At 33.9% G+C, this 17787-nt stretch overlaps 1 protein-coding gene and 1 non-coding gene across 2 annotated transcripts; one reads left to right on the top strand and one right to left on the bottom strand.

Annotated features, from left to right (window-relative positions):
- The first annotated feature begins 1737 nt into the window (after positions 1–1737).
- On the top strand, positions 1738–17569 carry LOC131158530 (uncharacterized). Its single transcript, XM_058113400.1, has 4 exons — positions 1738–2037; positions 2194–2333; positions 2760–2787; positions 17372–17569. Exons 1-4 carry the CDS (start codon positions 1738–1740, stop codon positions 17567–17569), a joined length of 666 nt encoding a protein of 221 aa, XP_057969383.1.
- On the bottom strand, positions 16501–16606 carry LOC131159046 (small nucleolar RNA R71). The gene has a single exon (XR_009137661.1). It is a non-coding gene; the product is annotated as a small nucleolar RNA R71 (small nucleolar RNA).
- Positions 17570–17787: the final 218 nt, after the last annotated feature.

The following is a 17787-nucleotide window of genomic DNA, read 5'->3' as shown; positions in this document are numbered from 1 at the left end:
CAGCATGCTACTCATTCTATTGCATACACTTATTTGTTTATTAGGCAATGATTTCTAGAAAGCAGATATCTGGTAAGCTAAGATTTTGTAGCTATGTTCACCCATCGATGCCAAGTCATTTGGTTCTCTCCCCTTTATCGTGTTATCTGTTCCTCCTATGCAAGATAGAATTTTTCGTTCTGAAACAAAAATAGATTCGAGGATATGTGCTTCCCTGTCGACCATTTTGCACTTTCGGTAGAACTAGGCATGGAAGTGACCGTAAAAATTTTGTAATGTGGTTCCTACAAGCTTTTTTGGCTCTTGACAACTAGTTGAAGGTGGTGTACGGTATTAGCACTTATTTGCTGTACTTGATTATGCCTTGAATACTTGAATTAGGTGGGTGAAGGATTGAATTTGATGTCTAGTGATGTGTTTTATTTCGATTATTTTTCTTCTCTCAGCCTTTTGTCTGTAATTCTTTAGCCCCTTGAGTTTTGCCAAGCAGAGGAGACCTCTCACAATATTAACTGCTTTTGAGAATATAATCTTTATTATTATTTCGTTAAGGATAAAGGCGGTATTTCCTTTCCTCAAATGGAATAGCTTGGACATTTGACACCGTTTTGCTCAAAATACATGAATATTGTGTTTGTGAGCATAAATTTTTTGGGTCTTGAATTTGGATTGAAGTTCGATACAATTTTGTATTACCTTTTATTCATATTTACATTCAAATTCAAGGTCTCCCCCAAACATAATTCTATGTTCGGAGATACCTTGAATTTGGAGTTGTATTGGATTTGGATAAATTGTAGGTTTAGAAACCTCATTTTGTTTGGGGCATATATAACACAAATTGGGAAAAATTTAGTAATTCAATAAATGAGAAAATACAGGAAAATTTTTGAACACATGGATAAAAAAATAGAATACATTAAAAAAATAAAAAATGCAGTAAAAAATCAAGTGGGCCACTAGCTTCAAACCTACAAACATAAAAAGAAAATGAAATTAGGCACGTGGGGAATTTACATAAAAAACTGTTGTAGTATGTGACTCATTTTTAATGAAATACGTGTACAGAGAAAGCATGCTGAGGAATAACAAGGAAGTTGAATTGTAGGAGAAAACCGTCAACTGTTTGCATAAGGGAGTCGACGGTTTCGGGCTTAGGAAGAAATTGTCGATGGTTTGGCATAGACTATCGATAGTTACATCGACGCTTTAGTCTTAGTAAGAAACCGTCGATAGTTTTAGAAAACTGTCGACGTTTTTGTTCGGCGTTGTTTTTTGAATTTTGAATTGGGAAGATCAATAGGTTGGGGATTTAAAGGTAAATCCTCTAGGAATTGTTACAAGGGTATTTAGGGAACTTTTTAATCACTCTGTACGTGTAAGGTTAGCATAAATACAATGTTGTAACCCTAGTTTTGATAAATAGTAAATTTTAGTCGTCGTATGCTTCCGTGGACGTAGGCATTCTACTGAGCCATGTTAATTCTTGTGTCATTGTTTATTTACTTTCCTTATAATTTGCGTAATTCTGTTTTCATATTGTTCATTGTTAGTTGCTGCATTACACGATCTAGAGTTTTTGCTGCGCATTAATTTGCACAACAAATTTGGTATAAGAGCAATAAATTACAATAGTTGGGATTTTTTTCTGCAAAGTTCGACATTGTCAAGTTTGATGGATCGAGAAATTTCGAACTATGGCAAAGGAGGGTTAAGGATTTGTTAGTACAGTAGGGTATGGTGAAGGCATTATACGGAAGGCAACCAGAAGACATGGACAACATGAGTTGGAAGGAATTGGAAGTGAAGTTTGTGGCAACTATTAGGCTTTGTCTAGCTGATGACATGATGTATCACGTCATGGATGAGGAATCGTTGGTGACAGTTTGGCTGAAACTTGAGAGTCGTTATATGTCCAAGTCATTGACGAACAAGTTATATCTTAAGCATAAACTGTGTGAGCTTAAGATGTTAGATGGTTCAGATCTGAACCAACACATCAACGTGTTCAATAAGATCATTAGTGATCTGAAGCAAGTTAATGTGAAGTTTGAACATGAAGACAAGGCGTTGATGCTGCTGAATTCCCTACGTGCGTCCCCTATGTATGAAAATTTGGTTATGACTCTAATATGGGGAGAGGAAACTCTCGAATTGGAGGAGATCACAAGTGCTCTTTTGGGTTTTCATCAGAGGAAGAAAGCCAGTGATGAGAATTCACAAGGTGAAGAGCTTGTGGTGAAGGATAACCAAGAATGTGGGAAAAGCAAGTTTGGGAGTGGACTGAGTAACAATAAGTCTCGGTCCAATTCCAAGGAGAGGAAGGACATAAGGTGTTTTAAATGCGGGAAAAAAGGGCACATAAAACCAGATTGTCCAGAGAGGAAGAAGGGGAATGCAGAAAATAAAGAGGGTTCATCAAAATCTGTGAATGCAGTGGAAGAAGGAGACTCATAGAGCAGTGACGAGGATATGCTTTCTGTATCATCCGGCTCTAATCGTCTCATGGATTCTTCGATCTTAGATTTGGCGTGCTTCTATCACATGACACCCAATAAAGATTGGTTGACTACTTATAGGTTGGTAAATTCTGGTTCTATTCTGATGGGAAATGATGCTTTATACAAAATTATCGGAATAAGGAATATCATAATTAAAATGTTTGATGGTGTTGTGAGAATGTTATGTGATACTAGGCATATACAGAAATTATGGAAGAATTTGATTTCATTGGACACTTTAAACTATAATGAGTTTAGTTACGAGTTTGCAAGTGGGGTAATGAAGGTGAGTAGATGTGTCTTAACTGTGATGAAGGGGCAAAAATTATTAGAAAGTATCAATACACTGCTAGGTATCATAGTTGTAGTTGGAGCTGTAGTTGCGGAGTTTGAGTAAGATAGAACTATCTTGTGGCATATGCGGTTAGGGCATATGAGTGAGCGTGGGATGATGGAACATCATAAGAGAAATCTCTTGAAGGGTGTCAAAACATGCAAGTTGAATTTCTGCAGGTATTGTGTGCTTGGAAAACAGATAGGGTGTAGTTCAAAACATCCACATACAAGTCAGAGGGAATTCTTAACTATATTCATACGGATGTTTAGGGACCGGTAAGGATAACATCACGGGGTGGACGTATGTACTTCGTGAGTTTTATTGAGGATTACTCACAAAAGGTCTGGGTGTACTCATATGACACAAGTCAAAAACGTTTCCCAAGTTCAAATTGTGGAAAGTTGTGATTACGCGTCAAAGTTGGGTAATTAGATGTGTAAATTTGTGCATTAAAGATTATAATTTTAATTAAATGCCAAATTATGTTCAATATTTTAACAGTGAGTTCAATTTATTATATTTGGATTTTTATTCGATAATTTATGGATGTTTGGTATCTTATTATTGTAGGATGATTTTGGACATTAAAGTTGAAATTAAAATGTACACGGGTCATGCGTGAGAGAAATCGGGCCATGCATGCAAAGTGAACCGTGTATGTGAGGGCCATAGCTTTTCATTGAAAGAGCCGTGTATGTGGGGTTCATGGAGGATAAAGAATAAAATGATGCAAATGAAGGCGTTGAGCTCAAAACGAAACTAATTGGACGATTATGGACAATTGAAAGTTAATGAGTTGTCCCGAGAGGGGGGGGGGAATTGGATTATTAAAATTTCTTTTAATTCTTTTCTTGAATTCTTAACGTCTTGTTAATCTAGCAATCACACAACCAAACCTTATTTGGACAATCAATCCACAAACCAATACTTCAACACAACACAATCAAAATTGGTTTATAATCACAAGTTCAACGGAGAATTAATTAAGTTATGAACCTTTATAAATAAGTGTAAGTATGATAAATTGAATACTTTGTAGATTTTCAGATATTCTTCCAGCAATTCAATACAACCAAAATGATCAAAACAAAATATACAAGTTAGATTGATTCCAGCAATGCTTTCAAGATTCAGCACTTTAATAACTCAACGTAATCAATCACAAAATATTCAATCAAGATATGAAAACCAGCTCTTATACAAGTTTAAGCTTTTGTAGCCCTGTATATATGGATTTGATTCAAGCCCTGTAGAGAATGAAATTTGTCTTTCAAGATGATAAGCAATATAACATCCACTCTCTTCCCAAAATTTAGATTTCAAATAAACTTTCAGTTAATAGGTTTTGGGTGTTGACCAATTAACGTACTCCCTTATGGTTTCCGTAATAAATATTGATCAACCAACATACTTTCTTTCTGTTTCCGAAAGTTCCAAAAACAAATTAATTTTTAGTTACTCCCTTATGGTTTCCGCAATAAATATTGATCAACCAACGTACTTTCTTTCGGTTTCCGAAAGTTCCAAAAACAAATTAATTTTTAGTTTATTTAAAATTTAATCCACGTAGTTTTTATGATTAGGAAATTTAAATCATCTACGCAGTTGATATTTGCAGGAAATTAAAAAGAATTAGGTAAGAGAGTGACACCATGTTTTTTACGAGTTTTGGCTTATCCCCAGCCTACGTCCTCGCCTTTGGCCAATACCACCAAAGGATTCCACTATGCGGTTTCTTTTCGGGCGGAACAAACCTGTTACAAGCGATACCCCATGCTCAAACACTCCTTAAGTAGGCTAGAGCAACGCCTCTCCAAGTGATACCGCACACTCGATCACTCCTTCAATAGGCTAGAGCAACGTCTCTCCAAGTAATACCCCATACTCGGTCAACGATTCAACAACCTAGAATCGTCAAGAAACAAGAAACGATAGCTGCGTACAATGACACTCTCACAGAGAGAAGATTAGTACAAATTCAATCACAATGTACTTCAATATTAAATATCAATATGAAATACAATGAAACACAAGAGAATTTATCACCGAGTTTATTCTAGATAAGAATTAGCAACTCAGAACTTAGAAGTAGGATGGATCAGCACTTCAAAAATTCCGCAATTTAGTTGTGTAAAGTGTTGAGTAAGAGAGAGTAGCAAGATAACTTTCAGCTAACAAACAAATTTTTCAATTCTTTTGTTCTTGGTTTTAATTTGTTTTGCAAAACCATGTATTTATAGGCTTCTAAAAGTAATTTTGTGATGCCCAAGTTTACTTGGAGTGTCTTCCAAATTTTCATTAATTTTGGGCCTCAAGAAACCTTTATTTGAAATTTAAAACATTTAAAATTTCTAACCGTTAGCAGTATTCAGATGACTGAACTATCGGGTTTAATCTTCTGATGTTCCTTAAAGTACTGAAAATTATAGTTTGGACACAGAGTCAGATGACTGAACTGTAGGTTCAGACTTCTGAAGTCTCAGCTCAGACGACTGAACTGAAGGTTCAGTCTTCTGATGGTGTTCTGTCTGTTCTGTGTTTCAACAAATAAATCTTTAGTAGAATGAACTAATTCTTCGGTCTTCTGAAGAAATTCTTCAGAAATTCTTCAGAAGTTAGAAGAAAAACTTTAGTCGTCTGAACGTGCATCTTCAGACTTCTAAGGGTACACCTCAATCGTCTAGGCAGACCAACTTCAGAATTTTCATTTTAGTTTTCAAAATTATTTGTGCTCTCTTACTTTGATTTCTCATAAAACATTTTTTGGGTTTTGAAATAAGGTCTCTAAGTCCATAATTAACCTTAGAAGAGCTTTCATCATATTTATATAAGATATTTAAATATGAAGTACATACATAAAGACTTCTTACGACATTTTGACATTCTAAGCTCTTAAGTCTTCATGCTTTTCTTTAGGTTCTCTTGCTTTGTCTTTTTTTGGCTCCGTCTTGTCTTCAAGTTTTAATATTCTTTAAGCTTTTTAGCAAGTCTTCTTTAACATCCATGTTCTCATAATCTTCAAACTTTATTAGATCATCTTTAAATCCATACTTTGACTCTTTAAGCTTCATTTAATCATCTTTCCTTGGAACATAAGCTTTGAATGATCCTTTTGAGAATTTGACTTTGTATTCACATACTTGATTCTTGAAATATCATTACTTAACTAAATATGTTAAATTCATCTTATTTGTTATCATCAAAACAAGATTTTAAGCATTGTAAGACCAACAACAGTTTTGACACTCCTTCATAATCTGGGCATAACTCTCTCATCCGACCTTCGATTCAGATGATTCAAGATGCTGTAGAAAGCTAAGAAAACGCTCTACAACTTTCATGCTTTGAGTTTGAGAGATACAGGCAGTAGAGAGGTCAAAATTGGGCTTGAAAGTGCAGGGTAGGCCGTGTGCTTTTGAATTAAAAGGAAAAGCCCATGTGTACCCATGATGTGACCATGAAATTAGGAATAGCTTCCCAAGAAAGGGGGGGGGGGGGGAATTGGTTTTTTTTTTTTTTTTTAAATGGTTCTTTTAGAATTAGTTCTTCTAAGTTGTAAATCTTATAAACAATCACAATCAATCACAACAAGATCAAACTCTCAATTTATGTAACATATAAGTTTTATAGTCGTCTGGTGAAACCTACACAGTATTCTCACTTTTCATTGACAGTCATTTGTCAGAGCCTTGATAGTCGTCTATCATGCTTTTGTGTTTCAATTTTAAGCCTTTAATTTAGTCAGTCGTCTGTCAACTAAATGATTTTCTTTTCTAGTCACTTTTTGATTTCTCTCTCATTGTTACTTGGAATATAAATTTGTTTTAACTTTGAAAACATATTCCAAGTTATTATCTTAAGGTCTCTAAGTCTATTTGCCTAATGAGTTTCAAAATGAAAACTTCATACTTGAATAAACTTAAAGTACTTACAAGGACTTGTCCTAAGTGCTCAAAAGTTCTTCTTTGCTTTGAACTTTCTTTGTTGCTAGTCTCTGATCTCTCAGAATAATTTGATTTTTCATCTCTTTAAATCCTCTTGATATTTCTTCATTAACTTAGACTTTGAGCTCTCATGTTGATTTTCTTTAATCATCATGCTCTTATGATCTTTAGACTTTGATCCATGCTACGTGAGTACTTTTAATATGGATTCCTAAGAAAACACAACACTCAACAAAAGCATGTTAAGTCTTACTTGTTTGTTAGCATCAAAATGGGGTATTAAACCTTGTAAGGCCAACAATTTCTTTCTTTTTGATGATGACAAATAAGAAGCAAAAATTTTGAGTGAGCCTTAAAAAAAAACTCCTCCTTTCAATAAGCTTTATCTTAATAGAATCAATATTAATTTTATCAATCACGCTCATACATCATTATACATCATTCCATCATTCATGTTCACTTCAAATTCAATCATGCTCAAGTTCAAGCTCAAATTTTGCTAAACACTTCTCCCCCTTTGACATCAATCAAAAGATATAATTTGAGTATATAATGATCAAGGGTAAATATCAATTTGAGTATATGTAATACCAGTGTTAATGTATTAACATCAATTGATTAAGGATTATTCTCAAGTGATATCTCATAATACTCCCCCTATCAATTAACATACTCAAATTAGAACTTGCAAAGTTTTCAGAGTTATCATTAACATTAGAACTTATAATACATCAAACTGATAACAAAGCAGTGCAAAAGTTCAGAGTTTCAGAACTAGAAACAAATACATATAAAGACTTATAGTCTTTGCTTACGTGTACTCCCCCTTTTTACAACAAAAACAAAATACATTCAGAATGTGTAACATACAGAATAGCAAAAACACCAACAAAAGTCTATATGTCAGAGTTAGTGTCACTGTCTTCAGCTCTTCTTCTTCTTCTTCTTCTTCTTCTTCTTCTTTTAATCACATGATGCTCTATCTTAGCAATACGAGTGTCTAATGAGGTATACTTGTCATCAATGGTTGAAAGTTTATCTTGAAGAGAAGTAAAGTTTTTTCGCATTTTGGAACTAAAGTTAGTATAATTATGATAAAAAGGAACAAACCAAGGTGGCATTTCAGCTTCTTCAGGAGCTGGACTCCTTTCTTCAGGTGCAGGTCTTGCCGGTCTATTGCCCAGAAACATCCAACCCTTGGTATACTTTTTGTAACCCATTCGTTTCAATGTAGTAGATGAGAAAATATGATAATGGGTTCTTTTTACTATTTTTGAAGCTGGAGAGAGGACTTGAAAATGGGCAAAGATTAAGGAAAGAATACCATCGTATGGAAGCCCAATTCTTGGAGATTCAAGCTTCATCACCATCCATTTCAATATAATACTGGATAAGTCTAGTTTCTTCCCTTTTAGTAAGCACCACATAACAAAGCAATCAAAATATAACACATGATCATAGGATCCAGACCTCAAAATTATATTGTATGCAATGATCTTATGCAGAATTTGTGCCTGAAGATTAAGCTGCTTGTATGGTGGAGGATGTCCAAAATACATAGGTGCATCATTCATCACAAGAGGCAGAAATTCTTGTGGTGAAAATCCTTGTTCCATGGTCCAATGCTTCTCAACTGGTGTACACTCAAAATTTCCATGCTTGATATGAAGAATTTTCCGTAATGAGTGTGAGGTAAGTGTAATCCTTTGACCATAAATCTCAGAAGAAATGCCATCTTCCTTCTTAACCAAGTTAGAATAAAAAATCTTAATCTGATCGGGGTAATACCCTTTTACTTGATGAAGGATAAACTTGTCCCATCCTATAGCTTTGAACATTTTTAAAATTTTAGGAAAATTTTCTTCAAAGAAAGTAACATCTAAAATCTTATAGAACATTGGTTCAATTGTAGATATGTGATTCTGATACAATGATTTCGCGTGTGAAGAAACCAGCAATTTTTCTATGTCATTGTTGCTTGTAGGCTTTGAAGAAGATGAAGAAGCTTTGTCCTTCTTTCCCATAGTTTTGGTACGAACCATCTTGAAAAGCTGAAACCTTAGATATGTATGGAGTAGGGTATGATGGATAATCGTTGTGTGAAGCTTGGGAGAGAAAGAACTGAGAAGAAAGAGAAGAGAAGATGGTTTAAAGGAAGGAAGACGAATGAACAGACGTCTGTAGGGTTTAAAAATCATGCTTTTAAGTGAAAAGTACATCAGCCGCCGCGAGACAGTCGTCTGTCTCTAATTGGACAGTCGTTTGTCCACATACAGTAGCCTGCTAGTCATCTGCTAGCTCATTGGCAGTTGTCTGTCTACTGTCTTTTACACAGATAGTAGCCTGCCAGTCGTCTGTCAATGCTCTGGCAGTCGTCTGTTCTGACCAACTGAACTTCTTCCTTTTTAGTTAACTTCTCTTATATGTAATATGCCTAATTCTCGTCAAATAAATACAAATTGATCCTCAGCTAATAGTTTGGTAAATATATCAGCTAATTGAGTATGAGTATTGACAAATTCAAGAGCTATTTCTATCTTGTCTACATTATCTTTTAAAAATGATGACGTATATCAATATGTTTAGTTGTTGAATGTGATATTGGATTCTTTGAAATATTTATTGCACTTGTATTATCGCATTTTATGAGGATTGTTTGATATTGAATTTTGAAATCCCTTAATTGTTGCTTCATGTATAAAATTTGAGCACAGCAGCTCCCAGCTGCTATGTATTATGCTTCAGCTGTAGATAATGCTATGAAATTTTGTTTCTTTGAAAACCATAAAACTAATGAGTGTCCTAAAAAGTGGTAAGTCCCACTAGTGCTTTTTTTATCTCTTTTGCATCCTGCATAATCTGCGTCTGAATAACTCATCATTTCGAAATTAGTTCCGTTTGGATACCATAACCCTAAATCTAGTGTGCTTAGCAAATATCTAAGGATCCGTTTTACTGTTGTTTGATGTGATTCCTTAGGAGCCGATTGGAACCTAGCACACATACACACACTGAACATTATATATGGTCTACTTGCTGTTAAGTAAAGAAAACTTCTTATCATACCTCGATAATGTTTGATATGAACTTGTTTCCCTTTTTCATCCTTGTCTAGACTAGTTGAAGTGCTCATGGGAGTTCCTATAGGTTTACTTTCTTCCATATCAAACTTCTTTAACATTTCTTTAATATACTTAGTTTGATTTATGAAAGTTCCATTTTTAACTTGTTTGATTTGCAAACCTAGAAAGTAATTTAATTCTCCCATCATTCTCATTTCAAACTCTCTTAACATAATTGTAACAAATTCATTACACAAGTCTTCTTGAGTAGCTCCAAATATAATATCATCAACATAAATTTGTACTATAAGCATATTATTACCTTTGGTCTTTATAAATAAAGTGTTATCTATCTTTCCTCTTGAGAAATTATTTTGAAGTATAAATTTGCTTAGCTTATCTTACTAAGTTCTAGGAGCTTGTTTCAATCCATATAGGGCCTTAGTTAGCTTAAAAACATGATTTGGATTTTTAGAGTCTTTAAAACCTGAAGGTTGTTTAACATAAACTTCTTCATTAATATAGCCATTTAGAAATGCACTTTTTACATCCATTTGGTATAATTTGAAGTCTTTATAGGCTAGATAGGCAAGAAGCATCCTTATAGCTTCCATTCTTGCTACAGGGGCAAAGGATTCTTCATAATCAATGCCTTCTTCTTGATTGTAACTTCGTACTACAAGTCTAGTTTTATTTCTTATAACTACTCTAGTTTCATCCTTTTATTTCTAAACACCCATTTAGTTCTTATGATTGACTTGTCTTTGGGTTTAGGTATAAGTTTCCATACTTGACTTCTTTCAAATTGATTTAGTACCTCCTGCATAGCTATGATCCAAGAGTAATTTTTTTAGGCCTTCTTCGATATTTTTGGGTTCATCTTGAGATAAAAAGGCATAATGGTTGCAAATATTTTTTAATGAGGCTCTAGTGGTTATTCCATTTGATGTTTCACCAAGAATTTGTTCTTTTGGGTGATTTTTATCATATCTCCATTCTTTAGGGAGCTTCAGATTTTCTATATGGTTTTCATTTTGAGCATCATTATTGTTTTCTTCTTTTATTTCAAGATCTTCTTCTTTTTATGGAGTATCTTCTTTTTTATTATTCTCATTTTTATTGTCATGATTGTTTAATTCATCAAATGTTATGTGTATTGATTCCATAATAGTAAATGTTCTTTTATTATAAACCCTATAAGCTTTACTATTTATAGAGTACCCTAGGAAGATACCTTCATCAGATTTTGCATCAAATTTTCCTAGATCATCTTTAGTATTAAGAATAAAACATTTGCATCCGAATACATGAAAGTAGGAAATATTAAGTTTTCTTCCTTTCCAAAGATCATATGGTGTTTTGTCTATTTTTTATCTTATTGATACCTTATTTACAATGTAGCATGCTGTATTTACAGCTTCTGCCCAAAAGTATTTAGGTAAATTATTTTCGTTCAACATTGTTCTTGCCATTTCTTGAAGAGTTCTATTTTTTCTTTCAACAACTCCATTTTGTTGTGGAGTCCTAGGTGCAGAAAAATTATGATTTATTCCATATTCATTACAGAATTTTTCAATATTTTTGTTTTTAAATTCCTTGCCTTGATCACTCCTAGAGTTTGTTATATTATAGCCCTTTTCATTTTGTAATTTCTTACACAATGTAATAAGCATGTCACAGGTTTCATCTTTGTTTGCTAGGAATAATACCCAAGTGAATCTTGAATAATGATCCACTAGTACAAAAGCATATTGTTTACCTCATAAACTTAAGGTTCTAGTTGGACCAAATAGGTCTAGGTGCAACAATTCTAGGGGTCTTTTTGTACATATGTATTTTTTCTTTTTGAAACTTGTTTTTAACTTGCTTTCCCTTTTGGCATGCATCACATATCTTGTCTTTTATGAATTTTGTATTAGGTAGTCCTTTGACAAGATTTTTCTTTGATAATTTGGACAATAGGTCCATGCTAGCATATCCTAGTTTCCTATGCCATAACCAACTTATTTTATTCATTGCTGCCAAACAAGTTACGTTTTGATTTACCAAGTTCTCAAAATTTATTCAATAGACATTGTTTAACCTATGAGCTATAAATAAGGTTTCATTATTCTTAGGATTTTGAATAACACATTTTTCTTTCTTAAAGAATATTTCGAACCCTTTATCACTTAATTGACTAATACTTAAAAGGTTATGTTTTAATCCTTCTACTAATAGCACATTATCTATAATGAGTGAATGTTCTCTACCAATTTTACCGATGCCAATGATTTTACCTTTGGCATTATCGCCGAAGGTGATGTATCCTCCATCCTTTCATTTTAATGCAGTGAACTTGGTCTTATCACCAGTCATGTGCCTTGAGCACCCGCTGTTCAAGTACCATTTATCTGTTAACAGTGTTGTCCTAAAGCATACCTACAATGGAGGATTTTTTGTGTTAGTCTTTGGAATCCAAATTCTTTTAATTTTCTTTGTTTTGTTGTTAGTTCCATTATTGAATTTCCATTCCCCTTGCATTTTAACATATTTTCTCTTTAGTAGACAGTTGAACATTACGTGACCTTTAATCTTACACATATAACAAGTGGTGTGCTCATGCTTGTTGTTTGATGAAGTGCTAGCATAGTGCTTGGCCTCCTTGACAAAGTATCCCATGTATAATTTCTTGTTCTTTTTATTTGTCTTACCATTATAACCTATCCCTTCTTTATTTCCATGTAGCCTTTGCTGTCCAATCATCTTTTCTAAATTATTTTTACCTTTGGTAAAGTTCTCTTTATCCTATACTGCCTTTTTGAGTTCATTTACTTCTAGATCCTTTTTATTCAAATTATCTTTATGAGTTTTGCCTAACTCTTGAGTTGCTATATTTATTTCTTCTTCCAACTTCTTAATACAAGAATTTTTTTCTTCTTCAATAGCTTTGAATGATTCAAGTTGCTTCACTAGTTCTTTATTTTGATATTTCAAAGTTATATTTATCTTGGAAATTTTTATGAATCTCTTATGCAAAGAAAACAACTTAGCTTGCAATTTCTTATAGGAGCTGTCACATAACTCATCACATGACTCATTGTGAGATTCTGTAGAGGAATAGTAGGAGTTTATCTCTTCATCATTTGCCATGAAACATATGTTTGCCATCTCTTGTCCGCTTGACTCATTTTCTGTCTCGCTAGAGCTTGAATCATCCCACGTAGCTTTCATAGTTTCCCTATTTTTCTTCTTGTCTTTCTTGAACAACGGACAGTTTGGTTTGATATGCCCTGGTTTCTTGCAATGATAACATATTAGAGGTTCATTCTTACTTTTATTTTCCTTTCTACTTGTCTCTCCTTTTTTAGGTTTCTTTTTATTGAACTTCCTAGGAAATCTCTTATTTCTTGTATAGAACTTGCCTAGTCTCTTGGTGATGAATACTAATTCATCTTGATCTAAGTCACTTGTCTCATTTCCCTTTTCACTAGAGTTGTGGCTAGACACTTTCAGTGCAATAGATCTTTTATGCTGTGGTTCATTATTCCTTTCTTTTAAGGTCATTTCATAGGTAAGAAGTGAACCTATGAGTTCATATAAAGAGGCAGTCTAAAGTTTCTACCTTCAGTGATAGCTGTAGCCTTTGGTTCCCATATTGAGGGAAGGTCTCTTAGGATTTTTCTGATCATTTCGTAGGTAGTATAAGTTTTCCCTAAGGCACTTAAGGAATTTATTATGTGGGTAAATCTGGTGTACATACTTGATATTGTTTCATCAGAATTCATCTTGAATGCTTCATATTTGCTTGTTAACATGTCTATCCTGTTGTCTCTAACATCAATAGTTCCTTCATATGTCACTTCTATTTTATCCCATATTTCTTTAGCCGTCTTGCATGCCATGACCCTATTAAATTCGTTAGCATCTAAGGCACAATATAAAGCATTTATAGCGCTTGAATTAATTTGAAGCATTTTATAGTCTGAATCGATCATATCCCTTTTTTCTTTTGGAATCTGTTTTCCATCAACTATTTTAGTGGGAATAAGGTCTCCATCCATAACTACTTCCCATGCTTTCCAATTCATGTGTTGGAGATAGATTTGCATTCTCTTTTTCCAAAATGTATAATTATGTCCATAAAAAATTGGTGGACGAGTTGAGGATTGACCTTCACCAAAGGGTGCTACTCCAATATTTGCCATTTGATCTTTTTATAGTTTCTTGTTAGGATTTACTATAACTAAGCTCTGATACCAATTGAAATTAGGAATAACTTCCCAAGAGGGGAGGGGGGTGAATTGGTTTTTTTTTTTTTTTAAATTGTTCTTTTAGAATTAGTTCTTTTAAGATGTAAATCTTAGAAACAATCACAATCAATCACAACAAGATCAAACTCTCAATTTATGTAACATATAAGTTGGACAGTTGTCTGGAGAAACTTACACAGTTTTCTCACTTTTCATTGACAGTCGTTTGTCAGAGCCTTGACAATCATCTGTCATGCTTCTGTGTTTCAATTTTAAGCCTTTAATTTAACCAGTCGTCTGTCTATTAACAGAAAATCGTCTGTTAATAGAATGATTTTCTTTTCTAGCCACTTTTTGATTTCTCTCTCATTGTTACTTGGAATATAAATTTGTTTTAACTTTGAAAACATGTTCTAAGTTATTATCTTAAGGTCTCTAAGTCTATTTGTCTAATGAGTTTCAAAATGAAAACTTCATACTTGAATAAATTTAAAGTACTTAAAAGGACTTGTCCTAAGTGCTCAAAAATTCTTTTTTACTCTGAACTTTCTTTGTTGCTAGTCTCTGATCTCTCAGAATAATCTGATCTTTTATCTTTTTAAATCCTCTTGATATTTCTTCGTTAACTTAGACTTTGAGCTCTCATATTGATTTTCTTTAATCATTATGCTCTTATGATCTTCAGACTTTGATCCATGCTACATGAGTACTTTCAATATGGATTCCTGAGAAAACACAACGCTCAACAGAAGCATGTTAAGTCCTACTTGTTTGTTAGCATCAAAATGGAGTATTAAACCTTGTAAGGCCAACAGACCACGTAAGACCCACGAAGAAATAGGAAACCATGTGCTCGAATGAGGAGCCGTGCCTGGGAGAATTCTTTTAGAGGATTACTTTAAATTTTTTGGCAAGTAAGGTTGCTTTTTGGGCATTAGTTGAAGACATTGAAAAGTAAAAAAGTGAGGACTTTTTAATTTATTATTTCTTTAGGTTTGAAAGTAGAGTTTTTTCTTTTGGTAGGAGGAGTCTTGCTTTTCTTCCTGAGAGGCCGTGTGCAGCAGGGGGTTCTCTCCACATCTCCAGGATTGTCTTCTCTCTCTCTCTCTCTCTCTCTCTCTCTCTCTCTCTTAAGACAATAATTGTTTAATTTTATTGTTACTTTTGTTTTATTTAAAAGTCTCCATTGTAATATTTAATTTTTTTTGATTGGGTTATTATTATTAAAGTCAGCTTGTCTTTTTATTTTTATTCAAAGTTATTGTTGGAATTCCAAGTTGGTTGGGTTATTTTGGATTATTAAGTTTAGTTTGTTTTCCTTTTGTTTTACTTAAAGTCTTTAGTTGAATTTAAATATTTCGTTGGGTTATTTTTCTCATCAAGTTTGGTTTTTTTTTAGTTAATATTATTGTTGAAATTAATTTTGGTTTGGATTAATATTCATTGTTAAGTTTGATGTGTTCTCTTTAGAATCTTTCTTTAGGATTTAAATATTTGTTGGGTTAAGTTTAACTTTTTAAGTTAGTAGTTAATTGGTGAATTTGTGGTTTAATGCTTCACTTGTGTAATAAAATTTTCATTTCTAGGCTTTTGTCTGAAATTTTAAACGTATGTTTTATTCCCTGTCTGAATGGTTAGACGTAGAATTATTTTCCGCCGTTAATTTTGTCACCATCTATTTTATTGTGCTTGTTTCCCGTTTCTTGTCATTAATTTTATGCGTGTTAGGTTTATAGTTTTGTTTTTATGTCGTTTCAATTGGATCACAAACATCTCAAAAATCTCAAAAATCGAATCTGAACCATGTTTAGTAATCTTTTTACACGAATTTGGAATTAAACTGTATTCCCTGAGGAGACGATCTGGCCCTTGGGCTAATTATTACACGACTGAACTCTTATACTTGGGATAGCCTTCGTGCTGCTAATTTTTAGAGCGAGTCAAGTTGTTGGCATTGTTGCTGGGGAATGCAAGATTTAGTTTCAAACTAGTGTTTTTCCCTTTTTATTTTGATTTTCTTCATGAAAAAAACAGTTTTAAAAATAAATAAATAAATAAATATGACTGCACCTGCACCACACACGCTTATAGATTTTTTGTAGCCTATATGCACCACCACACCTTCTTGCATTACTTTACCACATGACGCACCAAATTTCACGATTAAACCTGGGGTGTTGTCAGTGATACCCCAATTCCATGGGGTAGAATTTGAGAGTCCGTATCAACATTTGACAGACTTTGAGTTGGCTTGCACCACCTTTATTGGAACAGATGAGTATATCAAGCTGCACTTATTTCCTTTTTCTTTGAAGGATAAAGCGAAGATCTGGTTTAACTCATTGAGGCCTAACTCTATTAATAGTTGGACTAATATGCAATGTAAGTTCTTACACAAATTCTTTTCTTTTTAGAGAACCCAGTACCTGCAAGAGTAGATCAATCAATTTATGCAAAAAGGTGGCGAGATCTTCCAGGCTTGTTAGGAGAGGTTCAAGGATCTGATAAATATCTGTCCACATCACGGGTTCGAATTTTGGAGATTAGCGAATTTTTTCTATACAAGTCTTACTTTTGAATGCAAACAGTTTGTCTAGAATATATGTAATGGAGAATTCTTTAGAAAGGAATCGGATCACGCACTGTCATTCTTTGACTACTTAGCTGAAAGTGCTAAATAATGGAATACATGATATGATTGGGCACAACCTCTCAGAACAATCGGTGGTGGAGGTAAATATGAGGTCAAAGAAGAGAATGATCTCTAGGCTCTTGTTGCTGCACTGGAAAGGAGGGTAGAAGAATTAGTAAAGAAGAGTAGTTCTAATCAGATGCAATCAACAAATTAAGTTAACAATGCTCCAAATCAGCCATTCTGAACACCTACAATTCGGGATGGAGGAATCACCTGAATTTCTCATGGGAGAATGATCAATATGATCCATCTTTTTCATAGTTTCAGCAATCTCCTCATTCTTATGCACTTCCTTTGCAGCCGACATATTATTCAGTTGCTTCTCCGCATAAGTATTAGCCACAACAGATCTATCAGAGCTACGTACTTCCAAGATTTCAATCTAATGAAGCTCCTGTTCCACCAACGACGTATTTTGAGGATGGCATAGCACAGATGGCTAATACACTTCAAGAATTTATGCAGATTAACACTCAGACTATGAATGAATTGCGGAGTACCATTAATGAGTTGAGCACGACATTGAATACCCTAGAAAAAGAGGAATTTTCGGCACAACCTCAGTCTAATCCTCAAGTATACCAGTAGCAACATCAACAGGTACATGATGTCTCAGGGGATTCTCTTGAGGTAGAGAAGGCTGTTAGTACTTTGCGAAGTGAAGAAGAAGTTTCTCGATTTGAGATACCCATCGATAGACAAATAGTTGTCCTGACACCTGAAGTTGCAACTGAGATAGATGAAGCTAAAGAAGAATTAGAGGAAGTGAGCTCGGAATTGAAGGAGCCATCATCCTAGCCAGATATTCAAGTGCAAATAATAGTCATGGACCCGTCATTACCTACTGTAGTGAATGTCAAGGATTGCAATGATGAAGCAAATCACCGCAACGGTAAGGTAATTGGTGCACCAGATGAAGAAGTTGAGAAGAATGGTGAGAGTTCAACTTTCAAGGAACTATGTAAAAATTTTAATGTTGATGCTTCTGAAGAATTAAAGGTAATTGTTCTGACAAC

Source organism: Malania oleifera, chromosome 6, assembly GCF_029873635.1.
Source record: "Malania oleifera isolate guangnan ecotype guangnan chromosome 6, ASM2987363v1, whole genome shotgun sequence".
NCBI classification, from domain to species: Eukaryota; Viridiplantae; Streptophyta; class Magnoliopsida; order Santalales; family Ximeniaceae; genus Malania; species Malania oleifera.
Note: the sequence above shows the minus strand (reverse complement) of the source record. Positions and strands in the feature narration are given on the sequence as shown.